This window comes from Enoplosus armatus, chromosome 17 (assembly GCF_043641665.1).
Source record: "Enoplosus armatus isolate fEnoArm2 chromosome 17, fEnoArm2.hap1, whole genome shotgun sequence".
Taxonomy (NCBI): Eukaryota; Metazoa; Chordata; class Actinopteri; order Centrarchiformes; family Enoplosidae; genus Enoplosus; species Enoplosus armatus.
This window is the reverse complement of record NC_092196.1, coordinates 6,473,220-6,495,060: the sequence shown is the minus strand read 5'-3', so window position 1 is coordinate 6,495,060 and position 21,841 is coordinate 6,473,220. Positions and strand designations below refer to the sequence as shown.

Below are 21,841 nucleotides of genomic sequence, written 5' to 3'. Positions count from 1 at the left end.
ATTTTCAGTCTGGACCAAAGTGATGGGCCGACACTGTCGTCCCTTTAGCCACAATGCTAGCATGGCTAAAAGAAAAGAATGCCAAAGCAGCAAAGGTGGAGATATCCTGACTTTTAGTCCTCAAAAAACACTGGATCCTACACTTCCCATAATGCAATTATATCTTTCATTAGACCCTCTCTGCCTCATAAACACCAATGTTTTTAGAAAGTAACCTATGTCAACACTTCTTATGACATCACTATGACATCAGACTTGACCACAGCAGACGACTGTTGACATCACTCGCAGCTGTTTTCATGAATGAATGCTGATGAATAAAATGATCCTAATGTGTAAAGTAGAGCTTGTGTGTGTGTGTGTGACTCCCATGGCCGCTGTAAACATGATGGCCGCTCAGCTGAGTGTAATCACCCTCTGCCCTCAACCTGTGACCCTTCACCCTGACTGTCACTGCTGCTGAGGACAAAGCCTCGATGAACCTGGATCCCTGAAAACAATCACGCCTTCTTTCTCAATAAATCTACTGTGTTTTATTCTTTTCTAGTCCTTGAAGACACCCCAGGGCCCGCCAGACGAGCGTGTGGGTCAGGGATTACAGTGGGATAGAATTATAGAGTATTATCTGCTAATGACTCATTTCAATTCAAAGAACAAAGGGCGGGCTTAAGTGACGTGATAAGGCTCAATCAAGGAGACTTCTGACAATGCAGTGCTGTCACTCACACACACTTGGAGGTCCAACGCTCGCTCTGAAATGAAAATGAAAATGTGGTTCGATGGAGGTTAGGTTACTTAGAGATCTGAACCTCATTAATGGAAGATGTAAATACACACAAGAAGGTCTGAAAACAGGTCGAAAAATCCTTTTACATTGCATTTAAACTTAAATCATCTTATTTGCATGTTAGTGTGCTACAAATACATGGAATAAACACTTTTATGATCTTATTTATTTTATTTATTTATTTATTTTGATAGGGACAGTGCATGTTAATGAACATCAGTATAATAATACAAGATGCAATCACGCCGGAGTTAGCAAGAATGCTAATTTACATCCATAGTCCCTAGGCAGGTAACAAAAGCAGAAACATTACAAGTGACGATATACAAATACAAATATATAATGCATAAGTAGAAAAAGACATATATCACAATATATAAATATTGATATTTATCCATATCACCCACACCATGTTGTTTTTCTACTGTCTTTCTTTTTTATCTTTGTTTTTCAGTCTTTTATGCAATAAGTAAAGCACCTTTAAATGTCATTGTGTATGAAATGAGCTGTACTGGCCTCACCTTATCTGCCTCTACATATAAATGGTGTGAATCAGTAAAATGACAACGTCACCCGTCCATATTCAAACCACTGAAAACAAACGCTCAGCCCTCTCAGTGAATAGCTGGTGTAGACCTGATGGTCTGAGTGAAGTCCTGAAAGTATGACCCAGACATGACCTGCATATCTCCTGGAACAGCTGAGGAGGACAAACACCTCCTCTGCTGCAGCTTCCTGTTGTTATTCTGGATTCACGTTTCTGTGAGAGCTCGTGTGACTGTAACAGCACAACATGTCCACACACACATACACATATTTTTTCACCATCTGTGGTAACTGAGGCAACCTTCACACCCCGGGAGTCACACATTGTCTTTGTGTGTGTGTGTGTGTGTGTGTGTGTGTGCGCATGCATATTCCTCTGCTGCCTCATCCACATGGGCCGCTGGTGTCTGGCAGCATTTGCTCCCCAGACAGTTTCTGCTGCTCCACCTCCGCTGGCGTTGTTTGTGTCTGTTATTGTTTGTGTGTATCTTTAATGAGTGTATATTTTTTTAATGAGCGTGTGCTTTTACAGCAGTGACTGCAGTGCAGCTGCTCATACAACAAGGACGCTTCATACTGGCCTACCTGCCTGTAGTTTAACACTAATATACTCTACTTATTAGTCATTATTTGGCCTTTACAATATGCTCCACATGAAGACTTTCATTCGTCTATTTTCATATAATCTGCTTTTAATTTGTATGTTTCTTACCTCCCAACTAAGTACTTTTTGTATACTCAGTTAAACTGCCTGGTTAAATACAAAAAAACGCATCATTGCTATTACTTTTAAGTTAAATTGATTTCCTGACCCTGCAAACGCCCCACTAAGGTTTTAAAACCAAGTCTTTATCACTCTGAGCTTCAATGTTCTGACAGAAAAGCAATGATCACATCTCTTGGTGGAAATCACAAACATCTGGATCATACAGTTGACATTTGGGTCAGACATTCATGTTCCCCTCAAGATGAATTGTCACTTTGGTGATTCCTTAACTTCCCATACAGCGCCATCATCACGTCATACTTTTAATTGATCCAAAACTAATGACATCCCCATCAGCCTCAACTGTGCTTTGTGTTTAGTGCTAATCAGTAATGTCACTAATGTTAGCATGCTTACAGGCTAACCTAAGACAGTGAACATGGCAAACATTTTACCTGCTAAACATCAGCATGTTAGCATTTAGCTCAAAGCACCACTGTGCCTAACCTCACAGCGCTGCTAGCGTGGTTGTAGACTAATTATCAAGGAGAATGCATTGCTGTAATTTACTACATGTGGCGTATTTTTTCACAAGAGATGTGAAAGTATGTGCCCTCTCTGTCATAGTGAGTCAACCTGCAATTCATCCTGCACAGACCCATGTTGCTCCTTCACGTCCCTGAAGAGATTACTGACTGACCCAGTGACCCACTGACTCACTGCCTGGCCGCCCGCGTGAGTGATGGAGAAATTAGGGTGGACGTAGATTTGACCAGAGCGAGGAGAGCTGGCAGAAAGGTGGTCAGATGAAAGACGCACACACACACACACACACTCCTCTGCAGTGGAGTAGATGAGAGGAAAACAAGAGGAGGGAAAATGGCGAGTGGTTCAGCAGAGCTTGGCCTTGTGCTGTTTCCTAAATGATGAGGTCTTTTCTGATCAAAGGCAGACGCCCCCTTCCTCCTCCTCCTCCTCCGGCTGCTCCCCAAGGCTCCTCATCCTATCCCCCCCCTAAGCTCCGTTTGCACCCACACCCCCCTCAAACCACATAAGCTTTACAAGGCCTCAATCAGCCTGCTTTTTGGATGTAATGAAGGTTTTTGACATTTCTGGCCCTGAACGACGCCACACACTCACTGGCCTCTGTGATTCAGACCTTTCCGCTTCTAGCAGCTGGTGTTTCCATGGTAACAAGGCGATCGGTTGAGGTGTAGGGGGACTCAAATGTGGGTGGAGACGGCGGCCATTTCGCACACAGCCTTCCCTCCCTCCCTTCCTCCCTTCCCTCTCTTCACTTGTTCGTTTGTTCTGAGAGAGAAAGGGAGAGAGAGAGGGCCGACCAGCCGGCTCTGCCTGCAGCCTGACACTTTACCCACAAACCACTGCACCCATTTCTGGGATCTGGGTCATATTTTGAGTGACTCATCTTTTCAGCAAAATTGTTCAGAAGAGGGAGGAGGGGAAAAAGGGAGGAAAAAGCAGAGGGAGAGAAAGAGTATGAGAGATGGAGGGATTGATGGGAGGAGATGGTTAAAGCAGGCAGAGAGGGAGAGAGAGGGGGGAGAAAGATTAGGTGGGAGGGGGACATGAGGCTGCAGAGGGGATGAGATTAGATGGAGGGGTGGTGTGTGTTTGTTTTGCCATGTTTCCTCTGGGATCCTGACGGGGCGGGTGGGGATTAGAGGCCTACTCTCAAGGCTCTATCATTACATTACCACCCTGAATGGTGTTCATGTGTGTGCATGTGTGTGTGTGGCTGTGTGTGAATCTTTAGAGGGGGTTGCCCTTTCGCTGCACTAGAATAAATGTTTCAACACAAAGGCTCTATTCAGGAGACAGGAAAAAGTGTGTGTTTCCACGTGTGTGTGTGTGTGTGTTTAAGTGGGACAGCACATGGAGCCGCTGTGGTCAGAAACTGGCAGAAGACCAAGTATGAAGCACTACGATTATATGAGAAATGAGCAGCGCAAGAAAAGGCAATGATTTCCAGAACTATGCAGGTTGAACTATGACTGTCGTGGTGTTTAGTAGGTATGAAATCAGCATGCAAGAAGAGATCCTTGACCTCTTCCAGCTCACAGACCCTCTGCTGTGTCCGTCAAGTTCTGCTTAAACTCTGCTTTATTTGATTTTCAATTCAAGATCTTATTGGTCTCCTGAAGTACATAAATGTCATTTTGAATTCAAAGAAAATATGGCCAGTGATGTACAAAATATCTGTAATTTTCCAGTTGACAGTTGGTGCAGTGGTGCCTCCCTCTAGCAGTGATTGTGCAATCAAATATTAGCAATCATGATTAGCAGGTTTGTCAAGCTTTGAATTTCTTCACGTTGAATGGAGGTTTCTTTTTTAGCCTCTCCAAAACCAAACAGAGCAAACATACAGGAATTAAACAGTGCGCTGGTCTGCTCTCACATGAGCTGCAATACTTCCAAGTAGCATTTCATACTACAGTAATTTCTCTTGTTAAACCTTAAACATACTATTTGAAAACACAATAACAACAATTTCACGTTAAGTCAAGCAGCCAATCAGGGTTATGTTAGAATGGAAGAACAAATAAAATACAAGAACTAGCTCTACCATGCAATACAAGAACAATGCTGTTTGTTGATTTCCACGTCAGCTACATGGATCATCACTTGGTGAGAATGCTAACTTTTGGCCTCGGACCTGTTAGCTTTAGCCTCAGTCAGTCTGTTTAAGCACAATATCATGTATGTAGCCATAAGGCTGCTTAAATGGGGAAGTAAGACCATTTCATAATTTCAGCCAACAACACTCAGTTATGTTTTAACCATCATGTAAATGAAAATATGAAAAACTAGGAAAATTTCACAAATCAAGGACAAACAAACAGGACAAAAAGAAACAATGAAAGAGACTAGTAGCGTTCCAAATCCCAGTTTTATTGGTCGTTGGATTTCAGGTGAACCAATGGCACGAGAGAGATTAATCCACAATATCAAAAAATCATACAAAATAATAATACAAAAAGAAGTTCCAGTTATACAAAGCAAAGATGTGGACTTTTTTTTTATTTATTTTTTTTAATCTTTTATTTTCCTACTGCCCAAAAACTCAAGAGTAAGGCACAGTCATTACCACATGTTTACCCTTCCACATCCGTTTGTCTAAGCCTCGGTCTTGGTTACCTTGGAGACGCTGTTTCTCCGAGGACAACCGCTCCTTTTATTCGCTTGAGATTCTCAACCCTTCATGCAAAAAACGGTCAAAACTTCAGAGAGAAGATTGAACTTGGTGAGGAGCTGGCTACAATCGTGTATCACTTCATGGGGCTACAATGATTGGTTTTCACATCAGAGGAATGCTTGATGATGATTACGATGATGGGTGGAAGAGCCCAAAAACTTAGGGCCACATGCCCAGATAATCTTAAGATGAACAGAAACCATTGCTGCTTCATGTGGTGTTGTGGAGAAAGCGGGCCGCTGAAGGGCAGAGAATCGAAGAGGGCAGGACCCATGGGTGCAATGTGCTACATGACTGCAGAACAGACATTTCAGTTAAATAAACGACAAATTCAAAGTCTGCTTCTTTTCTTTTGTTTGACGTATCCCCACCTTCACTGACGGGCCAGGAACAGAAAAATCCAACAAAGACAAATACAATTTGGTCACATGTCATTGTGAAGGCTGTCATGAACACTTCAACATTCAGACTGGAATTAAAACCACAGAAGAAGCAGGTTTAGGCTATTAAGGGCACTCTTGCAGCCCTTTTGGTTACATGGCAAGGCTCTCAAGTGCAGGAAATCTGTTGGTCCAGACAGAGTGCGAGATGCTCGACCGTAATGAGTTATTATAGGAGTTGGTAGCACCAGGTTCCAGTTGTGTGTGTGAGATGACAGTTTGTTAATCCAGTATCAAAGGTTTGGTAGAGATAAAGGCTGAGGTCTAAGTTTGGTTGAGGGATTGAAAAAGCAGCTTTCAAAAAGGGTCTATAAATCATTTCACTCCCGTTGCTATGGCTACCTACTATACGCCCACCCATGATAATGTCTGTGCCTTGGACATAGAAAAAGAAATCCAACTGTGTGTCAGAAAGTGTGTTTTTTTTTTTCTTCCAGTAAGACAGGTGAGTGCAGTAAACATATGTGACCGCACCATTTTAAATTTTCTTTATACTATTCTCGGGACAATTAAGTTTAAGCTTGCAGAGGGTTGGGGGGTTGGGGGGTTGGGGGGGTGGGGGGGTGGGGGAAAGAAGGACTGGTGTTTTAACTTCCTACATCCTGTTTGGTCCAGGAAAATCCACAGCTAGAGAACAACAAGGGAAACTGGTTTACATTTGAACATTTTACAGTTGAGATGAAGAGAGGGTTAAACCCGTCAGCTACACCATCTTCGATATCTATATCATCAGATTCACTCCAGTTATATCACATAGTCATCACACAGAGGCAACAGGGCCTGCTCTTGAAAACAAACATACTCTGCCTGGTCTGATAGAAGCAGAAAAGCAGTTTCTACACGAGCCAACCGCACAAAAACAGACGCACTCTCTCCATCTTTTATATCCAGCTAACAGGAAGCAGCTGAGGCAGATTTATCCAGTAGTGGATCTGTTGTGGGAGATTAGATCAGGTAGAAAACAGATCTAGCAGACCAGGTCGGACACCATAAATACTGCCACCATGTGCTGCTCACACAGACAAAAGAGACAAGTAGAGAGACGAGGGGGTTAACTCAGAGAGGGGGGGGCTCTTTAAACGTGGCTCTGCTCTGCTCTGGGAGAGGGACGGCCCAATCGTAAGGCGAGGAGGGAGTGAGTGACAGGTCGAGCAGCGAACCAGATCGGAGCAGAAAAAAAGTGCACAGCCCCATGGTAACTATGGCAACAGATAAAGGTCGGCGCTGCAGAGCAGAGCTGGGAAAGGGAGGAAGGAAGGATAAAGGGAAGGAAAAGGGAGGCAGGAGAGAAAGGAGTGTCTCCCTTCCTTTTTCTTCTATCCTCCCTGTCCTCTCTGTGCAGTTTATCAACATATAAAGTCATAAGGATATAGGATATAATATAAGGAATGGAAGGAGAGGGGAGTGGGGGGGGTAGGTAGATGTATGGACGGGTGGTGCTGCCCTGCTGCGTCGCCACACTTCATTCATCAGCATCGCAGCGATGGGCGACCGCATCCCAGCTTCCCTCAGTACTCCCAGAGTGTGGCGGTCTCCAGGTCGTCGGCGTTGGCCTTCAGCACGCCGGCGTGGTCGCCGCGGAGATATTTGCTGTCGGCGGCGTGGCGGATGGCCAGCTTGTTGTAGTCGCAGAACTCGAAGAGGAAGTCGACGGGTGTGTCGCTGCTGCTCACCACCGACTGCTCGTTACCCGCCATCCAGTATTTACCCGTCGAGTCTGCAGGAGGAGAAGAAGAGGGAACAGATTTGAGGCCGAGAAAAGATGTTGAGAGCAAAGGGGTGAAATGACCGATGAAGGTATGGTGTGGCAGAAAGGTGGGGGGAGGGTGTGAAAAAACAAAACAAAAGGAGGAGGGAACAAAAGGTTTGGCTTAAAATTGCTTTGTTTGAATTACATAATGTGAAGGCGGAGAAAATATCCGAATCAAATCCCCATTTTTGGCACAAACGCCTCATGAGTGAGTAAACCCATAATGAGAATCCCTTAAAGAGTAAATGATTTAATCCCCTGTATGCCTGCAGGAGGTCCCTCCACATGCTCCGGCTGTGTAATGCTGCTGCACATGTGCAAGTTAACACCAACATGTCCTCCAGCAAGACACTGACCTTGCAGGCTGTAGGCTCCATCTCTGAACTCCAGAGTGAAGTAGTCGTAGGAGGAACGGTTGGAGTCCAGTGTCCCCGTCACCTTCCTGCAGCCGATGAAGCCGTGCTCCCCGCGCAGCACGATGATGGGGCGGTTAATCAGCTTCATGAGAAACTCCTCGGACTCACCTGGAGACAGACAGAGGACGCAACATGTTTACTGGAAGGTCAGAGTGTAAAAACTATCATAACCTCAACAGTTTATTTCACTGTATGCTTAAATAACTGACTAATACATTTTATTACACAACACTTGGGTTCTAAAATCTGTACCTCCGAAACATTAACACCGCTCTGCAAGAGAAACTGCATTTGGTTGCAGCTCACTGCTTGTGTGCTTGCTCAGTTTTCATATATCTCATTAAGACTGTATGCAAAGCAACTTGGCTTCAAATAATCCCCTAAAAGGAGCACTGTGGCAGCAGACAGCTCCCTCATCAGAAACTGCAGCACACAGTGAAAGCTTCAGCTTTGATCCACTAATGCCAACACCCAGAGCCTGCTTTATAATTGGAGCGTCTTCTGATCTGCTTGCTGACATGATGCCTGTGTCTTGCAGCAATGAAAACAGTTGCTCTAATGGCCAAACTCTGGCAAAGTCTTCACATTACCCGTCACATCTGGGTGAGCTGGTGTTATTAAAGGAATACTTTGACATTTGGTGAAATAAGTGTATTTGCTTTCTTGAAGTCTCCAGTGGTTACCTGGCGACTGCTGAGAGCCAAGAAATCAGCATATTTCCCAAAATATCAAACCACTTCTGAAAGACATTATTAGACATTATCAGATTGTTTATACCGATGCATGAAGGCGTGAGCAGTATCTTACTGTTGTAGCTGGTCGAGGTGGAGCTAGTTTTAACAACTTTATAAAGAGGTAGGTAGTTTAGTCCAGTGGTTTCCAAACTACAAGATAAATATATCTAAGTATAAAGCAACATAAAATGGAAGTACAACTACCTCAAAACTGTACTTAAGTACAGTACTTAGTAAATGTTACTTTCCACCACTGTTTTGGTGTCATGATGCAGGCTCCTCAGTGACTCTGCATGACTCATTATGTTTCCACTCAACATGATTAACGTGAAAAGAAACACAGCCAGAACATGGCACAAGAAGAAACAAAAAGATTGCAACAAAGCTGAATCCCTGAAGAGTAAACAGGTGCATTCCTTTGTTACGAAACAGAAACAACTGGAACGTCCAGCCAAGACTTCATTCCTGCACTTATTACTGTGTTGAAATTCCCCCCCATCGCCGCTGAAAAGTAAATCAGTTAGCTACGTGTCATTGTCTGCACGGCTGAGTCAACAAAATCTCACCGACCGGCAGAGTCGATGGTGGCTGCTAGCTGGCCGTTTTTCTTGGCGGCGACATATTTCCCATTAGCAGCCCGGAGAGTCAGCCTCTTCCCACGCCACTCAATGTCAAAGTAGCAATTAGCCGACCTACAGAGAGAAGGAGAGAGAGTGAAGGCATGAGGGGTAAGAAGGACAATTAAATAGACATGGCAGTTAGATATCCAGTAGCTCACCTGTGTGAGTGTCGGGTGTAAAAACACCCAGCTGCTTTATCCAGAACTTAAGTAATTGTTGGGCAATTGGATAGGTAGGCTCAGGATGGAGGGATAAGCTTCACTTGTGCTCTTTGGTTAAGCTGAATCAAGCAGCTTGTTAATCCTTTCACTTGGCACAGAGTGGGGTTTTATTTCCTCACTCAGCTGGGGTCAAAACTCACTTTGCCTCGCTAGCTTTTATTAGAGACGCTCTGAAACATTCCCCAAGATGTTTCCTCAAACCCATAAGGAGGATTTTTGCGGTTTCATCTGTGAGGAGTGAACCGAGTCAAATCTCAAGAATGTGATGGAGGAATTTGGTGAACTTCCTGCAGAGCGCTCTGCAGTGAGTCGGTGACACGGGACACATGCTTCTCTGACACTGGATCAGGTTTTTGTTGTGCTCTGTATCACTCCTGTGTATATATATATGCTTCACGACTGTATATCTGCAGCTTCTATTGAGCACCACACTCATCTTTGCATTAAAAATACAGCTCATTTTTAAACACACAATAAATAGGAACCAAGTGCTCTACTTTGTACTCAGGGATGACAAGAGGAGTCTAAGCTTCTACTCCTGCATCTGTTTAGGGCCTCACAGGGAAATCATCCAGGAGCACAGAGTGAAAGGTCAAAGGTCAGGGGTTAACAGTCAGCACTCTGGCTGGACTGAGCCACTGCACATAAAAGAAAATCACTCTCTACAGGTTGAGGTCGCACTCAAACGCACTTAATCTCCCACAACATGCCAGAGTCATGACATCTCACACACACACACACACACCTATATCACCTAATTCACATCACAGCTCAAATTACTGGAGGGACTACAGACTACGAGCTGTGACGGACCAGTATCAGGTTCTCTGTGACACACACACACACGCACACGCACACGCACACGCACACGCACACGCACACACACACCCCTCTGGTTAGTGAGCGAGCGGACAGATTGGAGCAAGTGTGGTTGTGGTGAATTATAAAGTTTCAGACCTGCATCTGAGTAGAGAAGAAGAGACAGGGGTGTGTGTGATGCATACTTGGTGGAGGCGGTGCACTGCAGGCCGCCGTTAGCAGTCAGGGTCCAGTATTTCCCAGCGGCGGTCCGGAAAGCACACTTCCTGTTTTCACGACAAATCTCCACCTGGAACACTTCCTGGTCGCCCTCCTCGTCCTGATTGGCTGACAGGTCCATACCTGGGCGGGGTCAGACGGTTGGGAGGAGGGGTTAGCTAAACTACAGGCTAGCGGGTCAGATCATAAGTCCAACACACATGTGAAGGCTGAAAATAGTCCAGATACACCCCCACACACACACCCCTTTCTGGTCAGGATCAGACATATTAAATGAGCAACATCAGACAGCTTAGATTAGTGGAGGATTTCACACAGCTGCACATAAACACACCCACACACACACATCTGTCATAGGCCAGACCGACCCCACCATAGTTCAAAGGATTAGTCATCATGCTGGACGGTCACAACACACAGAAAAAAATCTTTGAATCATGGATTGTTTAGGTCATTTATTAAGCAACAAGACTAAGAGTCTAAAGTCATGCCAGCAGCTCTGTGATGCTCTACATAGACAAAGTAGTGCTTTGGGCTAAATGCTAACATGAGGATGTTTAGCAGGTATGATATTTGGCATGTGCACATCTTAGTTTAGCATGTTAGCATGCTAACACTTGCTAATTAGCACTAAACACAAAGCGCAGTTGAGGCTGATGGGAATGTCATTAGTTTTACAGGTATCAATACTTTGACCCACTAGTGGCACTATAAGAAAAGTCACAGGGTCAGAATCAGAAATACTTTATTGATCCCCGGGGGGAAATTATACCAAAGGGTCTCTCTGGGGCCCAAGAATATCTGCACCAAATTCATTTCATGGAAATCCATCCAATAGTTGTTGATATTTCCATCTGGACCAAAGTGGTGGACCAACTGACATTGACATAGCATGGCAGAAAAAGCTGTTTCTAGCTTCTCAAACATGAGCATTTGCTGCTTTTCTGTCTTTAATATCTTGAAATTGAATGTTTGGAGGGGTTTTGGACTGCTGGTCAAACCAAAACAAGCTATTTGAAGACTTCAGCGTGAGCTCCAGATGATTGCGACAGGCATTTTTAACTATTATCTGACATTTTATGCACTAAACATTTAGTTGATGAATGGAAAAACATATTAATCAATAATGAAAATAATCGCTGTAATTGTTAGTTGCAGATCCAGCTACAGATATTAAATCTGAAGTCCAAAAGGCTAGTGTGCATATCTGTGTTTGTGTGTGTGTGTGTACATACATCCGCCTGTATGTGTACAGAACACCAGACCTCATTAAAATCACATCAGTCCCACAAAGGCACTTAAGAGCAGCAAAGAAGTAAACAAACATCAGTCAGCTATAGGATGAAGGCATACACAACCCTCCAGTGTACCACTCCCCACACACACACACACACACACACTTCATACAGCACAATGCATGCTATTGTATATGATGAGGTCATGGCGTGGAGGACCTATAGCTAGAGGGCTGATGGAGAGAGAGATGGACTGTTTGTTGGACTGCTGTGTAAATGTGTGCAGAGTGAGACAGGGAAGGAGACTAGAGAAAGAAAGACGTGTCTGAGAAAACAAACCAACGCGCTCATGTGTTCCCCATCCGTCTCCCCCTTCATGTGTCACACCCTCCCCCACTTTGTCTCATTTTTTCCATGTTTCTCTTACAGCCTCACAACCAGCTGCAGTGGTCACGCTGAATACAGTAAAAAGGGAAAAACTGCCCAAAAATGTTGTCCAAAGATAATATGAATGAACAGTTAATATCCTTGGTCAGTATTCCTTCTCCCTTTCACACAACACATTTTGTCTCAATACAAGCTGTACACTGCTGGTCTTCAAATGACGTCAAGTAGGTACTTCATATAAAAAGTAACCAAGATCCTAGTCACAGAAAAGTACGATGTAAGTTGCTGGTCACAGAAGAGTTACTGCTCACATTTTGTGAAAAAAGAAAAGTACATCTAACTCCTCTCCTGTTGAATGCCCGCTAAAGTCAACTCGGGAACTCTGGCCTCTGCGGACAGATTGAGTTCCTGCAGAAATATGTGGGGATGCACGCGTACGAATGCAGCGCACGTGCACACACACACACACACACACACACACACACACACACACACACACACACACACACACACACACACACACACACACACACACACACACACACACACACACACACACACACACACACACACACACACACACACACACACACACACACACACACACACACACACACACACACACACACACACACACACTCTGATGATTGAGAAGGAAAATATAAGTGACCATAATGGGAAGCACATGGTGCGGAGGGGGAGGGGGGTTAAAGAAGATGAAATATAAGTTTAGCTGCGACAGACAGGGAGTGTTTGAAGGAACACATTAGAGGAAAAGTGAGGAGAAAAGAGGGTCAGACTCTGCTCGCCTCCAGGATCATCAGTCACATCACTGGACTCTCCTCTAATCCTCGCCGCTTCCTGCTCGGCCGACACAGGCGCTCAGTACAGAAGCACCAGAGAGACCGTTTATTACAGAAACGGTCTCTCTGGTGCTTCTGTACTGAGCGAGAGAGCAAAGCATCTGCTGGATGCTTCTGTCCCCCAGGACCTCACAGGGGGATTACTGACTCACCTACGTCACAAATGAGCTCATTCCAAAATGCTACAAAGAAAAAGTTTTCTGTGATGTTTAATTCATTATTCAAAACCGGAAAAATATCAAGGACCCATTCAATCAAGGACAAAGTTAGTGAAACCTTAATTCCAAACAAGTTATTAGCTCATTTTGCATAAAAACAATATAAATACAATCTCCATTTTAATTTGTGTGCCGTAGGCCATTAAAAAGATTTGACATTTTGCCCCACAGAGCTATTAACTCTAACTGAAATACTGTCATTTGTACCGGATCGAATACAGAGATCCTTTGTCTCATACTTAAGAATAAAGTTAAATTAAACACACAATATTGCTGTCATGAAAGTGTCAAATCGACAGATACTGAATATGAGCATCAGCTTCAGAGGAGTCTAAATATATTTACGTAGTTGAACAGTTTCATCTCATTATTGTAAAATTAAAAACTCAAAGTCCACACTAGTTAAAGTCCGTCAGCATCCTGGAGGTGAAGGGTAACGCATGAATTTCACTATATGAAAATAAACCAGGAAACTAAACAAAAAGCAGCCTTTACATGCTGCACTGTGAACTGCACAACACTGTTAGTCTGCCGCTGAGCTGATTTGAATAGATTATTCACCAAAAAAAAACGTTTGATTTGAATGTATGTGGGTGAGTCTTTTCAGGGCATCAAATGGGTTTTTACTCTTGTCAACGTAATTTACAAAGGAATTAGGATGATGTTTGGCTGGCTGCCTGTTGGATACAGTGAATAAGAGGAAGTGTTCACTACAGCTTAGTGTCTAATCTTTACACAAACACAGAAACTGGTCAAAAGTTATCAAGGAAAGAAAAATACAGGCGGGTACACACACGACATGAAAACAAGACTGACAGACAAAACAGTCACCCTGAGGCCTTTAGAGCCTCAGCCGTGACCCAGAGAGAGGCTGAGGCTGAGGCTGTGTGTGTGTGTGTGTGTGTGTGTGTATGTGTGTGCGCATTATATGCCAAGATATGTCTCTACTGATCACTGGGTTAATGGAGGGGGAGGGAAGCGGGTCTGCACTTACACACATATACTCAGCGTCCGCCTTCAGCAAACCACACCAAAAGAAGAAGTGACCACACATGCAGAATCCACCCAAACCACACCAAACACACGCACACTGTTGAATACAACCCCTCCATCTTTCTGTCCACCCCACCCACCGCATTCAGCCTGATGGCGGCAGGCACAGATTGTTGGCCCCGGTTACTGTGAGCCAGCACCAGAGGCCTGCTGTGAACGCACGCGATTGTATCAAGTGCAATTGTGTGTCTGTGTGTGTGTTTGTGTGTGTCGCCTATTGTTCAGCAGGCCTGACTGAGGAGGCGACCAGCTGGGGCACAAACAGGGAGCCAGATCATCGGCCTTTGTTCTGATCCAATCACACACACACACACACACACACACACACACACACACACACACACACACACACACACACACACACAGTGCAGCCTACATACTGAATACTGTGCTGACCATAACGCCACTGTTTATACAGTATGGACAAACTGAACTCTCACACTCCCTCTAACAAATGCAAAAAAACCAGCACATCTAAAAATGAGGTCAAACATGCGAGACACAGTATTGTGCCCGGGGATGTCCCAAATATTTTGGTAAATTGATTCAAAGCCCGTTCTGTGTTCAGTGTGTTGCAGAAATGGACTGAAGTACAGTTGGACTGTGAGTTAGTGGGCATTAGTGAGGAGCAGGAGGACACGCTGGAGACCGGCTGAAGCCTAAGACATTAAGGAGGAGAGGCTCCCCGGTGCTCTGCAGTCGACGTGAGGCAGCTCTCTTGGCACGCTCCCAGCACACACACACACACACACACACACACACACACACACACACACACACACACACACACACACACACACACACACACACACTATGACAGTCTGAACACACACAATCACACTGAGGGTCTATAAACACATTAAAGCGTCAGCATGCCAGTAAACGCTACATAAACTGATTGCATCCCTTCTTTTTTTTTTCCCTATGCGGGTGAATGTGTGTGTGTGCAGTGTGTTGATGTGTTGTATGGAGCAAATCATCACCCTTTACCCTGCAGGGATTAACACACACACACACACCAGCCAAGGTCGGAGTTGTGTGTCTCGTGTCTCATTTCCTGCCAGCGGGGGGGTGAAGGATACAGAAATGGTGTCAGGGCCTGAATCATGGCCAGACACAACATGGAGCCTCAGTTTCTGTCTCCTTCTTTTACCACAAACACACACACAGAGGACACAACACACGATTTAAAGCCTGATTGTAGCTCCGATTTAACACTTTTGAGAGTTTGAACTGGAGTCTACAAAAACAAGCCAGGCCACCATAGCCAGTCAGCACTTCTCAGATTGTGGTGAGTAGGGATTCTTAAACCAGACTAAACTGTGACAAATATATGGACGATTTCTTGTCCGGGTGCAGTGACTTCCTGGACAGTGTGACCTCAGGAGGTCACTGTTCCTGGCCAAGAAATGGTCATAACCCCCCCCTAAAACCAAGCTAAGCTAGCTAAGCTAAGCTATAGTGGCTGCTGGCTGTAAACTCTATAGAAGTGACAAATATGAGAGTGGTTTCAATTTTCTCATCCAACTTTGAGCAAGTAAGCTATTAAGCCATGTCCCTAAATGTTGAACTACATGTGTCTTCTCAAGTGGCATTTTAAATCTTTTCATGGGGCTTTAGTCATGTTTTATAGGACTTGCAGAACTTCACACATTCTTGTAAACCAACTTTCCAATTAATAGACAGGAGCCTAGTCACAGGATGCAGCCAGAAAACATTCAAGGTGCACTGCCTCATCACATGTTAAATATTTGACACAAAAAGCAGCAGAGTCCCAACAGAGATCACACTCCAGGTATACACTTGGGTGCTGAAACCAAACAGGATTTTCATGTCCACATCAGGGGGCCATCGGTCAGCACTCAGTGGTCACTCACACAGTTTAGGGGCAGAACAGGCCATTTAAAAAGGCCATTGAGCTCCAGTCTAACAGACTGATAACTGTGTCTCAGTCTATATGAGGGCTGTTAAACAGTCTCTCAGGGAATTTGTGACCATCTCCATTCCAGGGATGAGGAGAGTGGATGTTACGGTCCGGAAACAAGCAAGGGGTCAGACTAATGGCAATTATGAATGCTGCAAGAACAAATTAGAGACCAGCAGAAGCAGGAGGGTAATGTGCATCTAATGTTTGGTTGATGGTGGTTGGTCTGGTTTCTGGTGGTTCCCTACATGACAACACTGCATCCTGAATTTAATGGATTTATTTCAAAGGTTTTGGTTGAAATTCAAAAATGGATCCCACTTCATAGTATCATGCAACTGGCACGTGAAGTACATTGAACATGTTGGTTTCCAGTTATTGAGTCAGATAGTAAAGAATCAATGAAGAGAAGAACAACAACAATGAATGACACTGAGGAGTTTAAAAGGTTGCTGGCACCATCCCAGTTAATGTCCAAAAATGCATTCTTTCTGAATTCTTTGCAGCAATTTGGGATTCATAACAAACTGCAATGAGTTTAGAATATTAGAGCAACTGTTTAATATTTAATCAAATTTAGATCAGTTGGACTGAGGTTTGTTAAAGAATTCTGCTATTTTTGTACAACATGGGTCTTGTGTTATGGCTCCATCTAATGAACGGACGTCTAAACTGGATTTGATCTTGACCTAAATCAATGGGAATTAAGTAGAGTCACAAAATGAACAGTTTTGATTGGACAAAGCGGCTTTTTGGACTGACCCACTTGAGCTTGCTCACGTCAAAAACCTTCTAATGAAAGCCAGCCGACTTCAGCTGCCATCTTGGCTCAGGTCTGCCATGCAAATAGCAGCTGTGCCGGTTTGAAAAACATCTGGAACCAGTTTAATTCCACTCAACATTTAATCCACATCACAATGATCCAGTTGTTGGAGGGTTGGACGAGGTCTTTCTCTAAGGATTCAGGCAGACAGAGCAGGGAGGACGTGAGAGCGTCCGACCTGTACAATGCATTTTGGTGATAAACACTGAGTGTAAACATAACTTTTGTTTGTTTACAAGAAAACTCAGCAGAGCAATGTGGATCGGTCACATCATGCATCATACCTAACCAGCATTTCTATCTCTGTGGAGGAAACGCACCATGTGAGCATTTCCCCATGAGCATCAATAATATAACAGAGCTGAAACTGATGATTTGTACTATTTCGACTGACGGACTTTAAAGTTAGCCGAACCAAACCAGCCCATATTTCTTACTTACTCTTAGCAGCTACTAAAAGTCATGATGTAAAATGAAGAGGAATGACGATAAAAAGTGATTAAATGCCAGTTAGTACAAACCGTTTCCCATTCAAGATGCTAAAACATATCCTACAAGGACTTTTTACTTGTGTATATAGAAATACGTTCTAAATAAATGTATTAATCTTGACTGTTTCAGTATCAGATAGTGTGAGTAGGAGCAGATGCTGATGATGATGTTGCATTTTATTATGGAGCTGCACCCTTGATAATAAAAAGACATAATCTGATTTACCAAAATGTCTCACGGACAGCAATTACATTTTTTTCCATTTGGGGATTATTAAAGTGCAATTCATGCTCTCATTACAGAGGACGTCGTCACCTAATTCCAACGGATCCGTTTAAAACCAGCAGCGTTTGTCATGTTTCCACGTCGTGACCCTTTTTTATTCAACATCCACCTTCAAAACTGGCCTCCATTTTGTGTCGGTGACCGAGCGCCACTCATGAAGCAAACTGAGATGACGGAGAGAAAAGTGGATAAATATCCCTGTGACAAGTAAACAAAGCAGGGAGACAGAACAGACAGGCTCAGGAGCGGGAAAACAAAAGGAGAGACGGATCACTCTTTCTGAAAAGAGGAATCAAAACCACCAAACCGCACGGTATTCTCACAAGTGTCTTCCTCTGACCAGACGCCAAATATAGATTTAAAGAGCATCAATTAGTATATTCCTATCATTCATTACACCAGACAGTCACTGCCACAGTCTCTCTGCTTTCTCGGGCCCTCGTCTCTAGCCTCATTTATTGTGCTGATTCAAAGACGCTTTTACAGCATGAATTAGCTTACAGCTTAAATTAATTTGTTGTTTCTTGGTGAAATTCAAGGTTTCATTCATTGACCAAAAGATGGTCTTCTATTTAGACGCCATCATCACGAGGGATGCCACTGACAATGACCTCAGATGCACAGCAGCCGGGCCTGAAGGAGCAGGGAGGAGTGGGGGAGGGGGTGAGGAGGCAGTGTAGGGAGGATGGGAGAGACGAAGGCATAAGGAAATGATGAAAGATGTAAAAAAGAAGGTAGAGGAACAATGGGCGAGGGGGGTGATTGCGAGGAAGACATGGAAAAAGTAAGGAGGGGTGAGGGAAGAGAGGAAGGAAGGAAGGAAGAAGGTGGAGGGACAAGCTTGTATCTCTGCCCACTCTGACAGCTGAAAACCAGACACACATGGACAAGATTAGCTCACACACACACACACACACACACACACACACACACACTATCTAATCTGAAAAAGTACTGATATATAGATATAGTATCTGAACTATATGCAGGACCATGAATCTAACTTCGGGTTGTTTATTAAACAGCTGCAGGAAGAAAATACACTCAAGAAGATTTTTGGTGTTGGGTTGCCATACCATCAGAGCTGTGTGACTAAAATACTGCAGATGACAGATGATGTTCTGCTTGACGGCTCGTTGGTGTTAATGGTGATGTTTTGCATTGAAAATAAAGTTCTGACTAACAGGAACAACAGCGGACGATCTAAGTGAAATGCTTCAGTACAGATTACTGGATAATAAAGTAAGCAAAGCAGCATGTCTGATTGTTATACTACAAATAATGATATAACAAATCAGGGCGCAATCTTTTAAAAAAGGTGCTGCTCTTATAAAACTGCTCTTGTTGCAACTTTCGTAGGAATGTGCTGTTTTTGAGGCATTGCATCTCTTTCCTCTCCTCTAAGCTGCTCTGTGCCACCTCAGCCTCTTGCCAGTTTAAGGCTGTTTTACATTTGAATGATGGCACGCGTGCACATGATGCTGCATGTGTGTTAACAAGGCTGAGGACTCTGTGGCCTTCTTTGTCACGCTCTTTTCAGGCCAGTTGTCTGTAAAATTCAGTGACTTGCAGCTAACAATTACTCTGCGTCCTTTTAAAATCAGCGTGGGCTTTGCAAACATACACATTTGATGGATTAAGCTTCAGTCTGCGATGGCGTGCATCACATGCTGTGTGCTGTTGCCCTGCTCTTCAGTATATCACAGGCCGTTACTGTTTTTGAGTCATTTTCTGAGGATGTGGACAAACAGGCCGTTGTTTATCAAGTAAATACACACACAGGGCTGTGAATATGTAGGCCATGTACATGTCCTATATCTCACACTGTAGGATGTGTGTGTGTGTGTGTGTGTGTGTGTGTGTGTGTGTAGGCTGCAGGGGGGATGCAGTCTGACATTCCATCACTTTAACCCTTCCTCTGCCAGAGGATGAGATACCAACACACACACACAAGCTGTTACCCAGATGACCTGGACCACGCCGGACCACCACACCTACCTTGCCGGGTGGAGACGTTCCTCTCGTTGGCAGCGGTGAGCACGACCTGCGGGTGGCTCTGCTCCAGTACGAACAGCTCGTCCTTGCCCACGCGCGCGCTCTTGCCAGACTTCATGGTACCGGAGGGCCCAGAGGGCGCGAGGTACCTGCCGCTACAGTCCCTGAACGCCACCTTGCCGGAGCGGAACTCCAGCGTGTAGCCCGTGCTCTTGTCCGTGGCGGCGACCAGTGCGCCGTCGTTCTTCAGGAAGCGGTTGTCAGAGGTCTGCAGGTGGTAGCGCTGCTCGCGGAACACCAGCGTGATCATGGAGTCCACCCCCCACGGGACGTCCCGGTCGATGGCAATCTCGTCCACCTTGGAGCTCAGGTGCGCGTAACGCTTGCGCGTCATGCTGAAGATGTTCACCTGCGGGTGCATGGCGATGTGCACGCTCCATTTCTCCGCCACAGAGGCGGTCTGGGCGAAGCAGATGATCCGGTCCTCTGTGCCGCCCAGGTACCGGCCGTGCGGCTCGGACTGCAGGGACCAGCGGCCGTCATCGTGGGCGGTGATGATGAACCGGCACTCCGGGCCCTGGCTCTCGCTGTCTCCGGTAACGTTCCCGTCCTTATCGGCGGCGATGTACCGGCCCAGATGTGACTTGAGGCAGAACACATTCCCGCTGGAGTCGTCGCCGCTCTGCTCCAGAGTCCAGATCTGCTTCTTCTTCATGCTCGAGGCGGAGGCGTTGATTTTGAAGCCGAAGGTCTCCGCCGTTAGGTATTTGTTCCCGCAGTTGATCAGACCGAACTGGATCTGCAGCATGTCGCTGGTTCCGTTAGTAGCGCCGTTAGTTGTCATTGTCGGTTCTGTGCGCTCGAGCCTCTGACCGGACCGGTTTCTGTCTTTAGAGGGATGGGGGGGGGGCGGTTCTGCAAGTGAGCTCGCGGCTGAAAGGGTGGGATGCTGTGCTGCCTCGCGTGCTTCTCTTTGTTTGGGGAGTGTGTGTGTGTGTGGCTGAGAGGGAGTCTGTGAGCGCGCGCCACCGGTCCTTCAGTGCTCTGCCTGTCTCAGCAGCGCGAGCCCGCCGCCACAGCTGCAGCCTATATAACCATCAGTGACGTTGCGCTGCAGGCCACGCCCCCTCAGATGGACCGAAATCTGGGAGCTGAACTCAAGTTTTATTCCTCTCCTCCTCTGAATATCTGTCGCTATTAATTCAAACGGACTCTCCTCTTCCTCTCTCGTCTTCTCTCCTCTTCCTCTCTTCTCTTGTCTCTTCTCTTCTCTCTTCTTCTCTTCTCTTGTCTCTTCTTCTCTTCTCTCTTCCTCTCTTCTCTTCTCTCGTCTTCTCTCCTCTTCCTCTCTTCTCTTGTCTCTTCTCTTCTCTCTTCTTCTCTCCTCTTCCTCTCTTCTCTTCTCTCTTCTTCTCTCCTCTTCCTCTCTTCTCTTCTCTCTTCCTCTCTTCTCCTGTCTCTTCTTCTCTCCTCTTCCTCTCTTCTCTTGTCTCTTCTTCTCTTCTCTTCTCTCTTCTTCTCTTCTCTCTTCCTCTCTTCTCTTCTCTCTTCTTCTCTTCTCTCTTCCTCTCTTCTCTTGTCTCTTCTTCTCTTCTCTCTTCTTCTCTTCTCTTGTCTCTACACTCCTTGATAGTATTTATTCTTTCAGTATCTCTTCTTCTTCTAGTCTTATCCGATTAGATATACTGTGTGTCAAGAGAAGTGAAGTAAGGCTGCTTACAATGGGTTAAACTCTAAACTCAGAAGAAGTGTGCTAAAAAGACATTTTGTCCATACTGTAATTTTAATGTTGGTCTATCTATTACATGTCTGTCCGTCCTGGGAGAGGGATCCCTCCTCTGTTGCTCTTCCTCATTCGAATCAAGGATCTAAAGATAGAGGATGTTGTCTGCTGAACAGATTGTAAAGTGATATTTGTGATGTTGGGCTGTATGAATAAAACTATAGCCTCCTTGACTTAAGGAGGCAGGAGAGGAGGCTCTGTTAACCTCCATAACCAGCCCCTTTACCCACATCCACATATAGGGAATCTGCTATCCAGCAAGTGATAACATCATATCACCCCTTCTCTCTCTCTCACGCTCTCTCTTG

General features: G+C 45.0%; 1 protein-coding gene across 1 annotated transcript; it reads right to left on the bottom strand.

Moving 5' to 3' along the window:
* Positions 1-7,204: 7,204 nt before the first annotated feature.
* Positions 7,205-20,594, bottom strand: fscn1a (fascin actin-bundling protein 1a). The gene is made up of 5 exons (XM_070923577.1): positions 19,754-20,594; positions 10,442-10,598; positions 9,167-9,288; positions 7,803-7,970; positions 7,205-7,413 (listed from the first exon to the last, which is right to left on the bottom strand). The coding sequence occupies exons 1-5, from the start codon at positions 20,592-20,594 to the stop codon at positions 7,205-7,207; spliced, it is 1,497 nt and encodes a 498-aa protein (XP_070779678.1).
* Positions 20,595-21,841: the final 1,247 nt, after the last annotated feature.

What these genes read in the sequence shown, in the direction of transcription:
- fscn1a (XM_070923577.1), bottom strand. Translation starts at nt 20,594, where the DNA reads ATGACAACTAACGGCGCTACTAACGGAACCAGCGACATGCTGCAGATC. An exon ending in CAGTGCACCGCCTCCACCAA is followed by an intron (nt 9,289 to 10,441) that starts GTATGCATCACA and finishes TTCTCTCTGTAG; the next exon opens with GTCGGCTAATTGCTACTTTG. An exon ending in AGCCACCATCGACTCTGCCG is followed by an intron (nt 7,971 to 9,166) that starts GTCGGTGAGATT and finishes GTCTGTCTCCAG; the next exon opens with GTGAGTCCGAGGAGTTTCTC.